This window comes from Hippoglossus hippoglossus, chromosome 17 (assembly GCF_009819705.1).
Source record: "Hippoglossus hippoglossus isolate fHipHip1 chromosome 17, fHipHip1.pri, whole genome shotgun sequence".
Classification (NCBI taxonomy): domain Eukaryota; kingdom Metazoa; phylum Chordata; class Actinopteri; order Pleuronectiformes; family Pleuronectidae; genus Hippoglossus; species Hippoglossus hippoglossus.
This window is the reverse complement of record NC_047167.1, coordinates 23,793,225-23,806,405: the sequence shown is the minus strand read 5'-3', so window position 1 is coordinate 23,806,405 and position 13,181 is coordinate 23,793,225. Positions and strand designations below refer to the sequence as shown.

Genomic DNA, 13,181 nt, shown 5'->3' with positions numbered 1-13,181 from the left:
CGTCCACGGGAAATGTGAGATCAAGTACAACATGGCCACCTGCAGGTTTGTCAGCGATCCTGTTTCTGTTTCTGTTTTTTCCTCCAGTCACAACTAGATCTGTGTCCAGTGTCCATTACATAGTTTGTCCACCAGGGGGCGCTCACATGTTTATTTTAATTCTGGTCACAAGCTCGACCAATCAGGAGTCAGTCTCATCTGTCAATCATGACGTCTCAGCCCAGTTTTATATCATCAAATATCTTTATTGACACTCCCTGATCTTTACGGACGTTTTAACAGATTCATCTCGATGTTAAAAGACCAAACGTGAGCTCGTGTTTTTGTCTAGTTTGTTCGGTTATTTAACGACCGTGGTTTTGCGTGTTCCAGATGTGACTCAGGTTACAAAGGTCCGCAGTGCGACGAGCCTCAGGACTTCAACATCCTCTACGTGGTCCCCAGTGGACAGAAGCTGCACTACGTCCTCATCGCCGCCATCATCGGTGCCGTGCAAATCGCCATCATCGTCGCTGTGGTGATGTGCATCACAAGGTAAATCGGAAACTAAATACAAACTGAACTTCAACAAGGCCTCAAGGGTCAAATACAGCTGCTGTTGAAGTGTTAAATAAATGAAACCCATTAAGTTACGGATAAATCTAAAATATTAGACAAATTCAACTGTTGTTAAGGTTTGTTTTTCAAGTATCTTTATTCAGTATTAAAGGATTCAGGTTTACCAGCAGTCGGGGGTCAATTAAATACTCTTATTGCACTTACTGGTTTCAGAATTCTTTAATATGAGAGGATAAGATGTATTCCTTCACACCTCCACCATCAGTCTCCTATGAAAACACATTTAAATTCACTGGATCCAGATTTTAATTTGGATCTGCAGCAAATCACACACACTCATAAATATCAGTCCTCCCAAAAGTAAAGGTTCCTTCTTGGGTCGTGTTCCGCACCTACACGAAATGTCATGGAAATCGATTCTCTCGTTTTTGCGTAAATCTGTTGAGACACAAACGTACAGAGGTGAAAACATAACCTCTTTTCCAAGGATAGAAATTCTGTGATTTGAGAATTTGAGAGATTGATATATTTGATGAGTCGAAAAGTTAATTGAATTTGAGTAAAACAAACCTCTGTCTCCATCTCTTCAGGAAATGTCCAAAAAACAACCGAGGTCGCAGACAGAAACAAAACCTTGGACACTTTTCCTCGGACACTAACTCCAGGATGGTATAGCCGTGTTGGCCGCTCGTTCTTTTTGATATGTTTTTTCTTACGGCGTGGGAAAGCCATTTTTTAACGGTAGATGTGTGCTATTGATTTTTATTTTCTCTTGGGAAACCGTCGAGAAGAAGAATCTGAATATTTATTTCAGGGGCCTTATCGTCTCTCCTTTTTGTTCGGATGGAATTTTGGCACATTCATAAATTTAGATTTAGTTTTTTATGTTTTATTTTTTGCCGCAAGACCAAGGATCTGGATCGACAGAAACCTGCTGTCACTTCCCGTCATCAACATGTGTGACGTCTTATTTACTGTAACTGCTTCATCTGAGGTTTAGTTGAATGCTTTATAAATATGGCACCTTTAGTTAACTGGCAGATTAATGTCCGCCCCTCTGGAATGTGCTATTTATTGGAAATAATTATTTTTTACGCCCCCCCTCTGTTCCACTTTGGACTAACACCGAGCAGCTGATCACCAAATGCAGTTTGTTTTTAATGTTTTGGTTTTGTCCGTGTGTAGGAGGGGCCAGCCAGTGATATAGATACGTCTGTTTACACTTACTCTTTGTTTTAAAGTTCTGTGTAAAGATTTCACTGTGTTTAAACGAGCTAATAATTTATTATTGTAACGATTATAGTTTTTAACTTAAGGTTTTTTATGTTTTTATTTAAAGCATTGCTTTCTAAATTCTAGCTCCTGTATATTCGCATGACTTGTGAAAACTGTGTAGTGTGGTGTAGTTTTAACTTTTTAAAAGAAGAGCTGACGGCGTCAACGCCTCCGCCACCTCAGCGCCGCCGGCGATGCGACGCTGTTGGAAGTCGGACAGAAGATCAGGAGACTGAGTGAGAAGGTTTTATTCGGGGTTAAGAAAAGGAACGTGTCATGTTTTAAATCCGTCTTTTTCAGGGGGGAGAACCAAAACATTGGCTGGAACTTCGAAGCACGTTCTTCTACAACCACCTTTACTTTCACCAGGAACAGAGTCGATTGATTGTAACGCTTCCACGTAATTGGAAGAAGTCTTGGTTGAAATCAAGGAGTTTCTATGAATGTGGTTTTTTGTTTGTTTTAATTTTGCATTTGCTCCTCACTGAGACATTCCAAGCACAGATCTGAAAACCCTCGTCCTCTGGGCGACGTTTGAGTCCGAACCAATGGGACCCCCGGGCCTTTTTTCCTCTGTGATGTGAACAGGTGTCACCTATTGTCCTAATGTGAAGACGTCTGAGCGTTACACTGAGAAAACGGACAAATACTGTTTGTAGAAAGTCAAGTGACTGTTGACAGACAAGAAAATACACCTGTGGCTGATTTGGTTAAAAAAGCAATCGCACCACGTCTCGACGGGACGTCTCCATCCATGAAGGGAAACGCCTCACTTAGCATAGACTGTAAATAAAGATGGACGACACATCTCCACGTTCTCCCGTTTAAATAAAGCTAAAATATCCACAGGAAGAAGGTTCAAATCCCGGTTTTGCTCCTTCGTCTCTGAATATCAGCCCTGTGATACGCTGCCTCTCACGCTGCCATCCTGTGCTTCTGACGTCATTTGGAGTCCGAGTCTGTGCAGCAGTGATCGAGGTCCCGCCCATACAAGCTCTCAACAAATCAGGAGTCAGTCTCAGCTGTCAATCATCACGTCTCAGCCTGTTCTTATATCATCAAATAACTGATTCAAACCAAACTGATCAGAAACAACTTGAACAAACATCAGTGAGATGAGAACGACCTGAAACGACAGAAACATCTTTACAAACATTTATTTAACGTCTACTTAAGTTTTTAGTTTGGTCCATGTCCCATCTGCTAACAAGGTTTATGAGCTATACTGCAGCCAGCCACCAGGGGGCGATGCAGATGATTGGCTTTACTGTCAGGAGCTGTGTCGTCCATCGTTATTCACAGACCGCGGTTCTGTCCAAACTCAAAGGGCAAAATGTGGAAAACGTTCCAACCCCCATGACGTGTGACAGAAAAGTCCAAATCCTCCCTGAATCTGTGGAGGAGGGACCGAAGCTCTGGGGAGGTTTGTCTCGTCTGTGTGTGTTTATAGTTTTTATTATATTTATTTATATTGTCATGTCTACAGGTCGTAGGCCCCCCCCCCCCCCCCCCCCAGCAGCGTGTTTCTTGTTGTCGACCATCACAGCCGTGACTTCTCTAAATGTGACTAGAATGTGTTTGACATGTTGATATTCATTGCATGTAGACTTTTAGAGGCTGTTTTTTGGTCTCTGCCAAAATAAAAAGAGGAAATGTTTTTTAACGTAAACCCAACGTCCACATGTGTCGCTTCTTCCAGTTTTTTTTTTCTGCCTGTATCTGCTGAGGTTTGTGATCTCACACTGCTCCAGAACATGTCCAGAGACACTGACTCAGACACTTGTTCTCACACACAGAACCTGCAGAACCTGCAGAACCTGCAGAACATGTGAGGAGATCACCAGAGTTCTGCTCGTCAACAGAAGCAGAACTGGAGCAGAGGTCGCCGCCTCGTCACATGAAAATAAACTAGCATGTATGCCGTGCATTTCTGCCAGGGGCGGGGCCTGAGGCACGCTGCCCCGGGTAAATATAGAGTTACGGGTTGGGGTGGGGGGGCAGAAGCAGCTGCTGGCTTCAGTCGAACTGGTTCAATAACCTGTCAACTCAAACTATCGCACTGTAAAAAACAATCCAATGTTCATTCATTGAAAGTCTCAGGTGTTGCCTTCCTGAAAAACTCAGGAACTACCAGTGTGTGTCGGTTCATGAAGACGTGGCAGTAAACAGAAAACACACGAGAACTTCAGACTTTCACACATGAGCAAGGCAGCAGCAGCTCTAATCAACACAAACTTGACTTCTTCTACGTGTGTGGCTCCACTTTTTCATTCTGACATGGATTTGCGATTCTCCTGTGAAATTTGTTGACGGACAAGCTGCTTTCAGACCTGGACTGAACTCCAGATAATCTGCGGACAATCTCCGGAGGGGCTGGACGTTATTCTGAGTTTTTACTTGGGAGCAGTTTATCCTGAGTCCGGGTCGGGAAGCAGCTCATCTCAAAGTTATTTCACAGGAGAATCGGAAACACACTTTCCTCCACGGACAAATAGCCTCAGTGCTGCTCTTTGCTGCATCCACCCTTTAACCTCCTTATTGTCATTGACAAACACCGAAGACACACCCACAGCTGCCAGTAGATCCTCCCTCACTGGACGCTGATTGGTCCGAACCGATGGTGGAAATCCAGCTTCTTCACCAAGTTAATGACTTTGGTCTCGTGCAGTTAAACCATCAGTGAATCAGCCGAGACATGTACTGTACTTCACATAAATAATGGTCAGGATGAATAAATCCTCCCAGGCAGCGAGTCACTGCGACACTCGTCACTCTGCCAGTCGTCTCTATAAAGAGCTTCAGATCTCAGTCTAAGTCAATGTTTGGACTCTGCGACTCGGGGGAAAGTCTAAAGGGCAGAGCTGCAGCGTTTAATCCCCCGAAAACATTCCAGCACTGTGTAATCTAACCAGACAACTGTGGCCTCTTTACATCTGTCACTGCAGAGCTGCAGGATGACGCCTAAGCTGCTGCTGATGTACATGTTTCGCAGCTGCTGGCATTTGAGCAAATAATGGAAAATTATGAATTGGTCTGTATGGGTCTAACATAGTGGAGCGGGACGTGGGTGGGGATTTCCAACCTCCTGCTTCGCGTCTTCCCAAAATGTCCAAGTGTCGCCTTACAAAGAGTTTTTATTTTTAGCCGGGGGGGTTCGTGAGAGCATTGCTGCTCCCCACTTGGCGGCTGAATTCAGGTTCCCTCTGGTTCTGAAGACTTTTTAAAAAGGGTAGGTGGAGTTTCCCCTCTCCCCCTCTCCCCAGACCTCAGTTTGGTCACAGCAGCTGGGTGTTGCCTCTCTCCGGTCTCTCTGCTGGTAACCCCAACGGTCCTGGTCCTGCTCCCCCAACTACACCACACATCTGCCACTCCTAAGCAAGTTTCAAACAAACTGGAACCAAGAGATTGAAGATTTTAGACACAAACCATCAAAACCCTGCAATGGATCAGCACAAGTATCGCACGGCGGGCGTCCAGGAGAAGCTGGAGATCATCGGGGTGGAGGATGAGGCCGGGAACCCCATCAGCGCCCTCACTATCCTGTCGCTGCTGGAGCGCGTGGCTGGCATCATCGACAACGTCCAGTCCTGCCAGCAGCGCATGGAGGAGCGTCAGCTGGACCTGGAGAACAACATCAAGACCATCCAGGGCGACGTCCTGAAGCTGGCCAAGGACCACACCGACACCAGCAGCACGGTGGAGAAGCTCCTGCAGAAGACCCGCAAAGTCAGCGCCAACGTCAAGGAGGTGCGGACGCGCGTCGAGAAGCAAAACGTGCGAGTCAAGAAGGTTGAATCTACGCAGGACGAGCTGCTGACCCGCAACAAGTTCCGGGTCGTCATCTATCAGGTGAGCTGATGTGGGAAATATCTGGTTCTGTAAGGACTTTGTGTTTGTCTCAGAGTAAGTTCAGAGTTCACAGGAAGAATGACACTTGCTCTTTTCAGTGCTTCATGAAGCAGAAGTCTATTTGTAGGTTTTGAGTCTGAACTGTTTGGATTTGCTGCTGTAGATAGAACATTTTGGGGTTCAGGTTATTAGTCTGTTAGTTGATGATGAGGTCATGACGTGTGCACGTAGCTACAAACTAAGCAGAAATGACGCAAGTGGACGGTGACGCCATAAAGAAGAACATGATCCGTAAATAAATCCAAACAGCTGTTTATGCTAACTGTGGCTATGTAGCATAATCAGGAACTTACCTGTCAAATGTTTTTACAGCAAGATTAAAGAACATTCGTCACAATTTGTCATTTAAATGATTCATCGTTCATTCAACGTTTTCTTAATCGCAACTGGAGCATAATTAAGTTAAGTATGAGAATTAAAGTAGATTCTTTCCCTCAGGCGGAACAAACTCTCGAGCACTGAGATCTTAACTCCAATGAACTGTGACTCGATTCCCTCGGCGGTGGACCCAGTGAGAGCGTGAGCGGGAATGTGAGGAGATGAAAGGTTTCCGTTCAAAGAGCCTTCGACTCTATGATGCTGACATTTTGTAGAAAAGTCTTCACGATAAGAGGGCGTGTCTCCGTCCAGCGTGCGTCAATCAGGTGAAAGTCATGAAAACAAGGCGACTTCAGAGTTTCGTTGACAATGTGCCACTGTTCGAGAGCTGGTAGAAACCCCATGTGAACAAGTCCTGCTGCTGATGGTCGGATATCCTAACACGTAGAGTAGGAAAATAAAGACACATAATCCGTCCTTTAAGAGTGCAGAGAGGCTGCTGGGCTAATTGAGGAGACCCTTGTCATTAAAGTGATGGACAGACTTTTTAATGGCATTAAATCCGAGTTCTGTGGGATGTTTGTCTGGAGGCAGCGAGTCAGATGACTGGTTCTGTGTGAACTTCTAATGGTGACGCATCGCTGCAGCTTTGAGCCGCAGCCTCAGTCAGAGACACGCAGAGTGGCGTCGTAAAGACCTCACGCTACATGCAGACTCATTCAATGCTTTTCTGTCCCGGTTGGGCGTTAACCTGCAATGGGAGGCGCCCAGGAGGCGTCCGACTGGATGCCCAAACCACCTGACCTCTTTCTACGTGAAGGAGCAGCGGTTCTACTCCGGGCTTCTTGTCCTCTCCCCCTTTCAGCCACTACTTATCTAGATGTAGTGAGGAAATGGTTTGTTTATTTATTAAAGGGAACAGATGAAAGTTCAGGAGTATGATTTTGCTGAATTGAGAGAGGAAAACGTCCTCGTGGCGGGTCGCCCTTCAGTCCGCTGCCCATCGACCTCCAGAATCAAACTCAGTCACTAATGTTTGTCTACAGATCGACGGCTGAGTCCAAACCTTCCGCTTGCGCTCACCTGTACGTGCTTGTGCTCGTTCACGCCCACTGAACGTCGTCAGAACCTCCTGAAGACACTTAAAGCATTTAGTTACTTCAACGTCAATAATCTGTCGAATTAATACATTTTCTGTTCACACTGCAAGAAGTCATTTAGTTGAACACATTCTAGTATTCTTGATTCTCACAATAAAAGGACATTTTTTTAATTTGTACCTTAAAAACACACCAAACATGTAATGACTTGATTAATGGATTTCTGCGTCGATTATACAAGTGTTCAGGGATTTAAACCAATTACATTTTACAAACTGTAGTTACAGGTTCCCTGAATTTGTCAAATTGATTGATGGTTAAAATTGTAGATTGATTAATTGATACATTAATAGGCTGTGGTCATATTAATAAAATACTCCCAGATTTAATGGATTTTAAGGGGATCAAATCTCATGGGAGTTTCCCCTTGTCTTTGAACGCCCCTGCAGATATCCACTCAGCCGTCTGCGTTAGGCCCAGATGCTCTGCTGGTTAACGTGCGGCCTTCAGAATAGTAACCGGAGCGCTATGTGCTGCCAACAGCTGCTGTCGCTCTGTGACCTATTCTGGGATCCCAGCGTACACACTGTGAGCTCCGCCCCTTCAGACGCCTGCAGCTAAACATAAATGAAGTGAAATAAGTGAAATAAATTAGTGTAATAAGACACTTTTGAATTCCAAAATAATAATAATTTATTCCACGGATTGAGGATTTCTTCCGTTCTTTCTTTTCTCAGAGAATAATTCATGGATCTTGATGATAGAAATGAGACATTGATGGAGCTGATGAGTGTGTGTGTGATCTGGTGCAGTTTGATTGACGGTTGCTGAAGGTATGAGCTCCACTGAGTGACATCAGTTCCTCATGGGGGGGGGGGGGTTTCAGTACATGCTGTTTGGACGAGGTTGGACCAGCGTCTGGTTTAAAAGTCCCTCAGCTTTGATCTAGTCCGTCTCAATCTGCACGTCCACGTAACAAACGTCCCGTCGAAATCACTGAAAGTGAAACAAAAATGTTTATTGTAACATTTTGGAAAATCCAAATGAAATCCTGTCAGTACTGAACATAAACACTATAAAGACTTCATCATGTTTCAAAACCACTCCTCCTTTAAAGTATATTCAGAGTATTTATTTATGTATCTGATCTATTCCCAACAGGGCTGTGACCTCTGACCCTTTACTAAAAGTAAATCAGACAGAGATGTAGGAAGGTGTCTTTATCTGGTTTTGGTGGAGGCTATCAGTTTCCCCCTGCTTCCAGTCATTGTGCTAAGCTAGGCTAACCACATCCTGGACACACAGAGGTACTATGGAGCCTAAAGTCCTGACATTGATCTTGAGTTCACAAGATATTAACTTGCTCACACACAATATTTTCCTTGTGGGAACATGTTAATAATTCCTGCTGATGACAATCGATCGTACAAGAGCCCTAAGAATTTCACTCTGTGACATTCCAAGGTAAAAAGAAAAGTTCTCTCCAATCACAGTGTCTGTGTGAATCTGAAGTCATTAGGGACGTGTATGATTTTTAGATTTGTCGTGTGTGAAAAAGTCAAAATGTTGTGCGCACATGATAAAAAACATCACCTGCTGGGACCTCAAGGGCTCCATGGAGGTCCGGCTGAGGATGATGTTAATTGATCAACAACATTCATCTCTCAAAATGTTCCTGTGAGACACTCTCTGTATTTCTGTGGTTTATCTGAGTCCGGTTCCGGGCTCTGCTGCTCTGGATATCTCTTCCTGCAGAGGAGACAGTGGCCGTGTTGAGTTTCCTCATGAATAATGTGCTGTCGGTTATTCTGAGGCCTGTGTTCATCTCCTAATATAGAGCTTCAGCTGCGGTCATTTAACAGGAAGCAACAAGCGGTTTGTTGGAGACATTTGCCGCCAGTGGCTGAATAATGAGCGTCTGGGACAGTTGGCAGTAATAAGAAAAAGATGAATGGCTGCTGGTTTACACCCGGAGCTGCGCTGCCTCCTCTGTTGTTCACAGAACTGGACATTAGAGGACAATGTGTCGTTTCAGAGGAGTTAATGGGTTTTAGTTTGTGATGACAGAAGCTGAACAATGAGTTCAACTGTCTGCAGGCAAACACACAATTACAGGACTTCATGAGTTCTGCCAACAGGCTGCAGAGTGGGACTGGTTGTTGTCGACGTTTGGTTCAGTTTATTTTACGAGTTTTATATTTTCCACCTGATCAACCGGAAATTTCCTCATAATTTCCTTAAAAATTGTCATTTGCTATTCCAACAAAGGCTTAAGTAGCTTGATGCTAATTATCACCATTATGTTTCTGAGGATTAGAAAATTATCAGTCGAAGCTAAGTGACAAACCTGGGAACACACACCTGGAAACACACACCTGGAAACACACACCTGGGAACACACACCTGGAAACACACACCTGGAAACACACACCTGGAAACACACACCTGGAAGAACACACCTGGAAGAACACACCTGGAAACACACACCTGGGAACACACACCTGGAAGAACACACACCTGGAAGAACACACCTGGGAACACACACCTGGAAGAACACACCTGGAAGAACACACCTGGAAACACACACCTGGGAACACACACCTGGAAGAACACACCTGGAAGAACACACCTGGAAACACACACCTGGAAACACACACCTGGAAACACACACCTGGACACACACACCTGGGAACACACACTTGGAAGAACACACCTGGAAACACACACCTGGAAGAACACACCTGGAAACACACACCTGGAAACACACACCTGGAAGAACACACCTGCAAAACACACACCTGGAAACACACACCTGGAAACACACACCTGGACACACACACCTGGAAACACACACCTGGAAACACACACCTGGAAACACACACCTGAGAATGAGCAAAGTTTTACAGATTCACACTGAGGAGTGGTCGCTGGTGGCGGGGGGGGGGGGGCACCTTTGATTAGAGGGTGTTAACTTTTTCATATATATATAAATATCATGATGTAACATGATGTTAACTCTACGTAAACATCGGTCCTGCAAAGACAGTCTGAAACACTAGGGGGCAGTTTGAGCCAAGTTCAGCCCATGAATGTAGATTTTTGAGTTTTATCCGTTTCTTTTAAAATTCATCAGAGGTCCAACATTTAACTCTTCATATTAATATGTATATTAAATATACTACCTGGACATGCTACCCGTCAAATCCGTCGCTTTACACAAACCTTTGAAGAGTCCAGATTCTCAGGTGGAACTTTGCGTAGGCTGCAGCTCTACATCCTGCAGAGACGTCATGTTGATCTTTTGTGTGTTAGATTGTGATGTTTGCGTTGTTCTAAGCATCCTGCCCGTCTCTCTCTCCAGCTGCTTCACCGCCACTCGAGGTTATTAACACATGCACTGACCCGCATTCCCCGGCGGTGTAATCACTGAGTCATTCCCAGTCTCTGGACGCACTCTGATGACCGCTCCTGATTAATGAGTGTGATTGTTGCCGGTGGCCGCAGCTTAATTAGGATTAATTGTCTTTCACATCCAAAGTCACCTGTAGGGCGCCGCAGGTGGAGCATGATGGGAGGGGGGGGGGGGGGCGGTTCATAAAGGAGCTGCTTTCTCTCTGTTGGCCGTCGGGGGAACATGGGACAATCCTGCTTTTTAAAAAACGATAAAATAAAGATTTTAATTTGATTTAAAAACACGAAAGAGGGGGAAATAATAGCAAAATTAAAACCACAATGATTATCTCAATGTAAACGTGCTCATGACATTTATTCAACAATTCAAGGTCACATGAAAATGTGTTCATCGCATTAACTCAGATATATAAAAAAATGTCCAGAGAAAAAGTCTGATATTTTTTAAGGTGTATGTTTTTATGTATTCCAGACCTCAGACTGTGACTTTTATTTTGGTGACATTTTAACTTTTAAAATTATATTTGAGTATTATTTATATTCATTACCACACTACTTAAAACAATACAGTTCAACTATACAGTGATGGAATTAAAACAAACACAATCACGAAAAAAAACTTGCGTCAAGAATAAAAAATACGATGCAACTTTTAGTCGAAGGTTAAATCAAGTAAATTATGATTTTTTTATATAGAAAGAGAAGATTGTGTCTCACACTAAATGTCTAAAACGAGACTGAGACACATACAGATTGATGAACTTCACAAAACGTCCGGTGCATGTCGAGTTATTTCCATCGAGACAAAGCAGTGGCTGGCTCTCAACCAGTCTCAGTTACTTCTCGTCTGTAAAAATAGAAAAACCTGATCTCATGAAGTGTGTTTGAGCCAAGAGGCCTCAGCTCAGGTCCCACTGAGCGTCTCTGAGGAATATCATGTTTGTATCTGAGCGTCCATCATCTGAAGGAGCAGCTCAGTCCTTTATTACTAATGCACAGAAGAGACAGATGAGAGGGATCACTGTCATCTCTGTGTGTCGAGCACAGATAAAGGTCCAGTACGTGTTTAGCCTAGCTTAGCACAAAGCAGGAGGATGTTAGAGAGCCCCTCGTATGATGTGCTAACATCAAATCCACAAACTTTTTATGAAGTTGAAATGCTGAAAAAAAAGTCCAGAATGAGCGTGAAGCAGCCCTGAGCATCGGAACACTGTCCCTCACGTTGACGGGCTGTGCACCTCAATATAAAGTGTCTCATTACTGCCTCTCTTGTTTCTTTGATTCTGAGGTCAGGATTTCCCAGGATTGATGATGGTTCGAATCCGATTTTCCACCTGGGGACAAGAGATACTAAAATTGTCCTTTCTCTTTCCTCTCTGTAGGGGGAGACAGAGGTCCCATCAGTGGCCGTCACTAAGTCTCCTAAAGGACTCGGCCTGGATGGGCTGGAGATTGAGCCCGACTCCTACGACGTCCCCGCTGACCTCTCCTCTGATGAAGAGTACCTGAGCGTGGAGGAGACGGACTCCTCACGAGCTGCTCGCCTCAAGAAATCTGTGGTGAAGAGCACAGAGTCCCTGAAGGCCGCCTTCTCCAAGGAGAAGATGAACAAAACTAAAGACAACCTCGGCACCAAGTTCCACAACCTGGGCGAGAAGGTCATGCCGCACGAGCGCCGGGAGAAGATGCACCAGGCCGGCGAGCGGCTGAAGCAGTCCGGCGAGCGGCTGAAGGAGAACATCGCCAAGAAGGCTCCGAGCAAAGAGACCTTCCGCATCAAGCTAAAGAAGGAGAGGGCCGTCGCTGAGGGACAGGAGGGCGCAGAGGCCGACCCCGAGGCCCAGGCCCAGCTCGAGGATCCACAGGAGCCTTCTCCGGGGGTCGCCTACACCGAAGTTGGCCTGGAAACCAAGAGGGAGGGGCCAGTGGAGGAGGCTGGCGCCACCCGGATAGGATAGAAAGACAACATGAAGAAGATTGCACGCGACTGGACAGCGCTGACAGGGAGAGGAGTTGGGAAACTCGTCTGTGATTGGTCGACAACAAGGATGGACATTTTCATTAGACTTGAGATGAAAACAAAATATCAATATATGAACTGGTTATTTATTAAATGTGCAAATTAACATCACGTGACTGTTAAATGTTTTCACAGGTTTTAACAAACACATCAACTAAACCACTTGATCTGATACAAACTGGGACGTGAATGTGAGAATCGTTCTTTGTGATTTAGGTTCCAGGTTTTCGATTTTAAATAAAAGTTAAAGTTGTGTTTGATTAAATTATGAATCCAGAAGAGAGATTGTTATGATGTCACTGGGGTCAAAGTGCAGATAAGTTTTATGGTTCGAAGAAAAATACCCGAGCAAGAATTTGATCCAACGTAGAAAAGACGTTTGAAGATCTTTGATCTGGATATTCAAACCGTGTGCAGGCCTCAGCTGGTCTCTGAGAAGCCTGGTGGGACAGAACGTGTACAAGTACAAGTGGAGTAAAACAACATCAGCTGAGACAGAGAGTTGTAGCAGCGCCGTCACTTCCATTTTCTTTCTCTTCATTCATACACTGGCAGATTTCTATTAAAGAAATATACAAGTTATTCCTGCG

General features: G+C 44.7%; 2 protein-coding genes across 2 annotated transcripts in view; both read left to right on the top strand.

Annotated features, from left to right (window-relative positions):
• Positions 1–2,505, top strand: part of tmeff1a (transmembrane protein with EGF-like and two follistatin-like domains 1a) — a 33,164-nt gene extending 30,659 nt beyond the window's left edge. The window contains exons 8-10 of the mRNA XM_034614258.1: positions 1–45; positions 373–534; positions 1,149–2,505. The exon at positions 1–45 is cut by the window's left edge and continues 79 nt beyond it. Coding sequence (XP_034470149.1) covers positions 1–45; positions 373–534; positions 1,149–1,233 — 292 coding nt within the window. The 3' untranslated portion in view covers positions 1,234–2,505. The remainder of the gene's footprint in view (positions 46–372; positions 535–1,148) is intronic.
• Positions 2,506–5,073: 2,568 nt separating this feature from the next.
• On the top strand, positions 5,074–12,826 carry cavin4a (caveolae associated protein 4a). Its single transcript, XM_034614259.1, has 2 exons — positions 5,074–5,682; positions 11,954–12,826. Exons 1-2 carry the CDS (start codon positions 5,275–5,277, stop codon positions 12,527–12,529), a joined length of 984 nt encoding a protein of 327 aa, XP_034470150.1. The 5' UTR covers positions 5,074–5,274; the 3' UTR covers positions 12,530–12,826.
• Positions 12,827–13,181: the final 355 nt, after the last annotated feature.

What these genes read in the sequence shown, in the direction of transcription:
- cavin4a (XM_034614259.1), top strand. Translation starts at nt 5,275, where the DNA reads ATGGATCAGCACAAGTATCGCACGGCGGGCGTCCAGGAGAAGCTGGAG. An exon ending in TCCGGGTCGTCATCTATCAG is followed by an intron (nt 5,683 to 11,953) that starts GTGAGCTGATGT and finishes TCCTCTCTGTAG; the next exon opens with GGGGAGACAGAGGTCCCATC.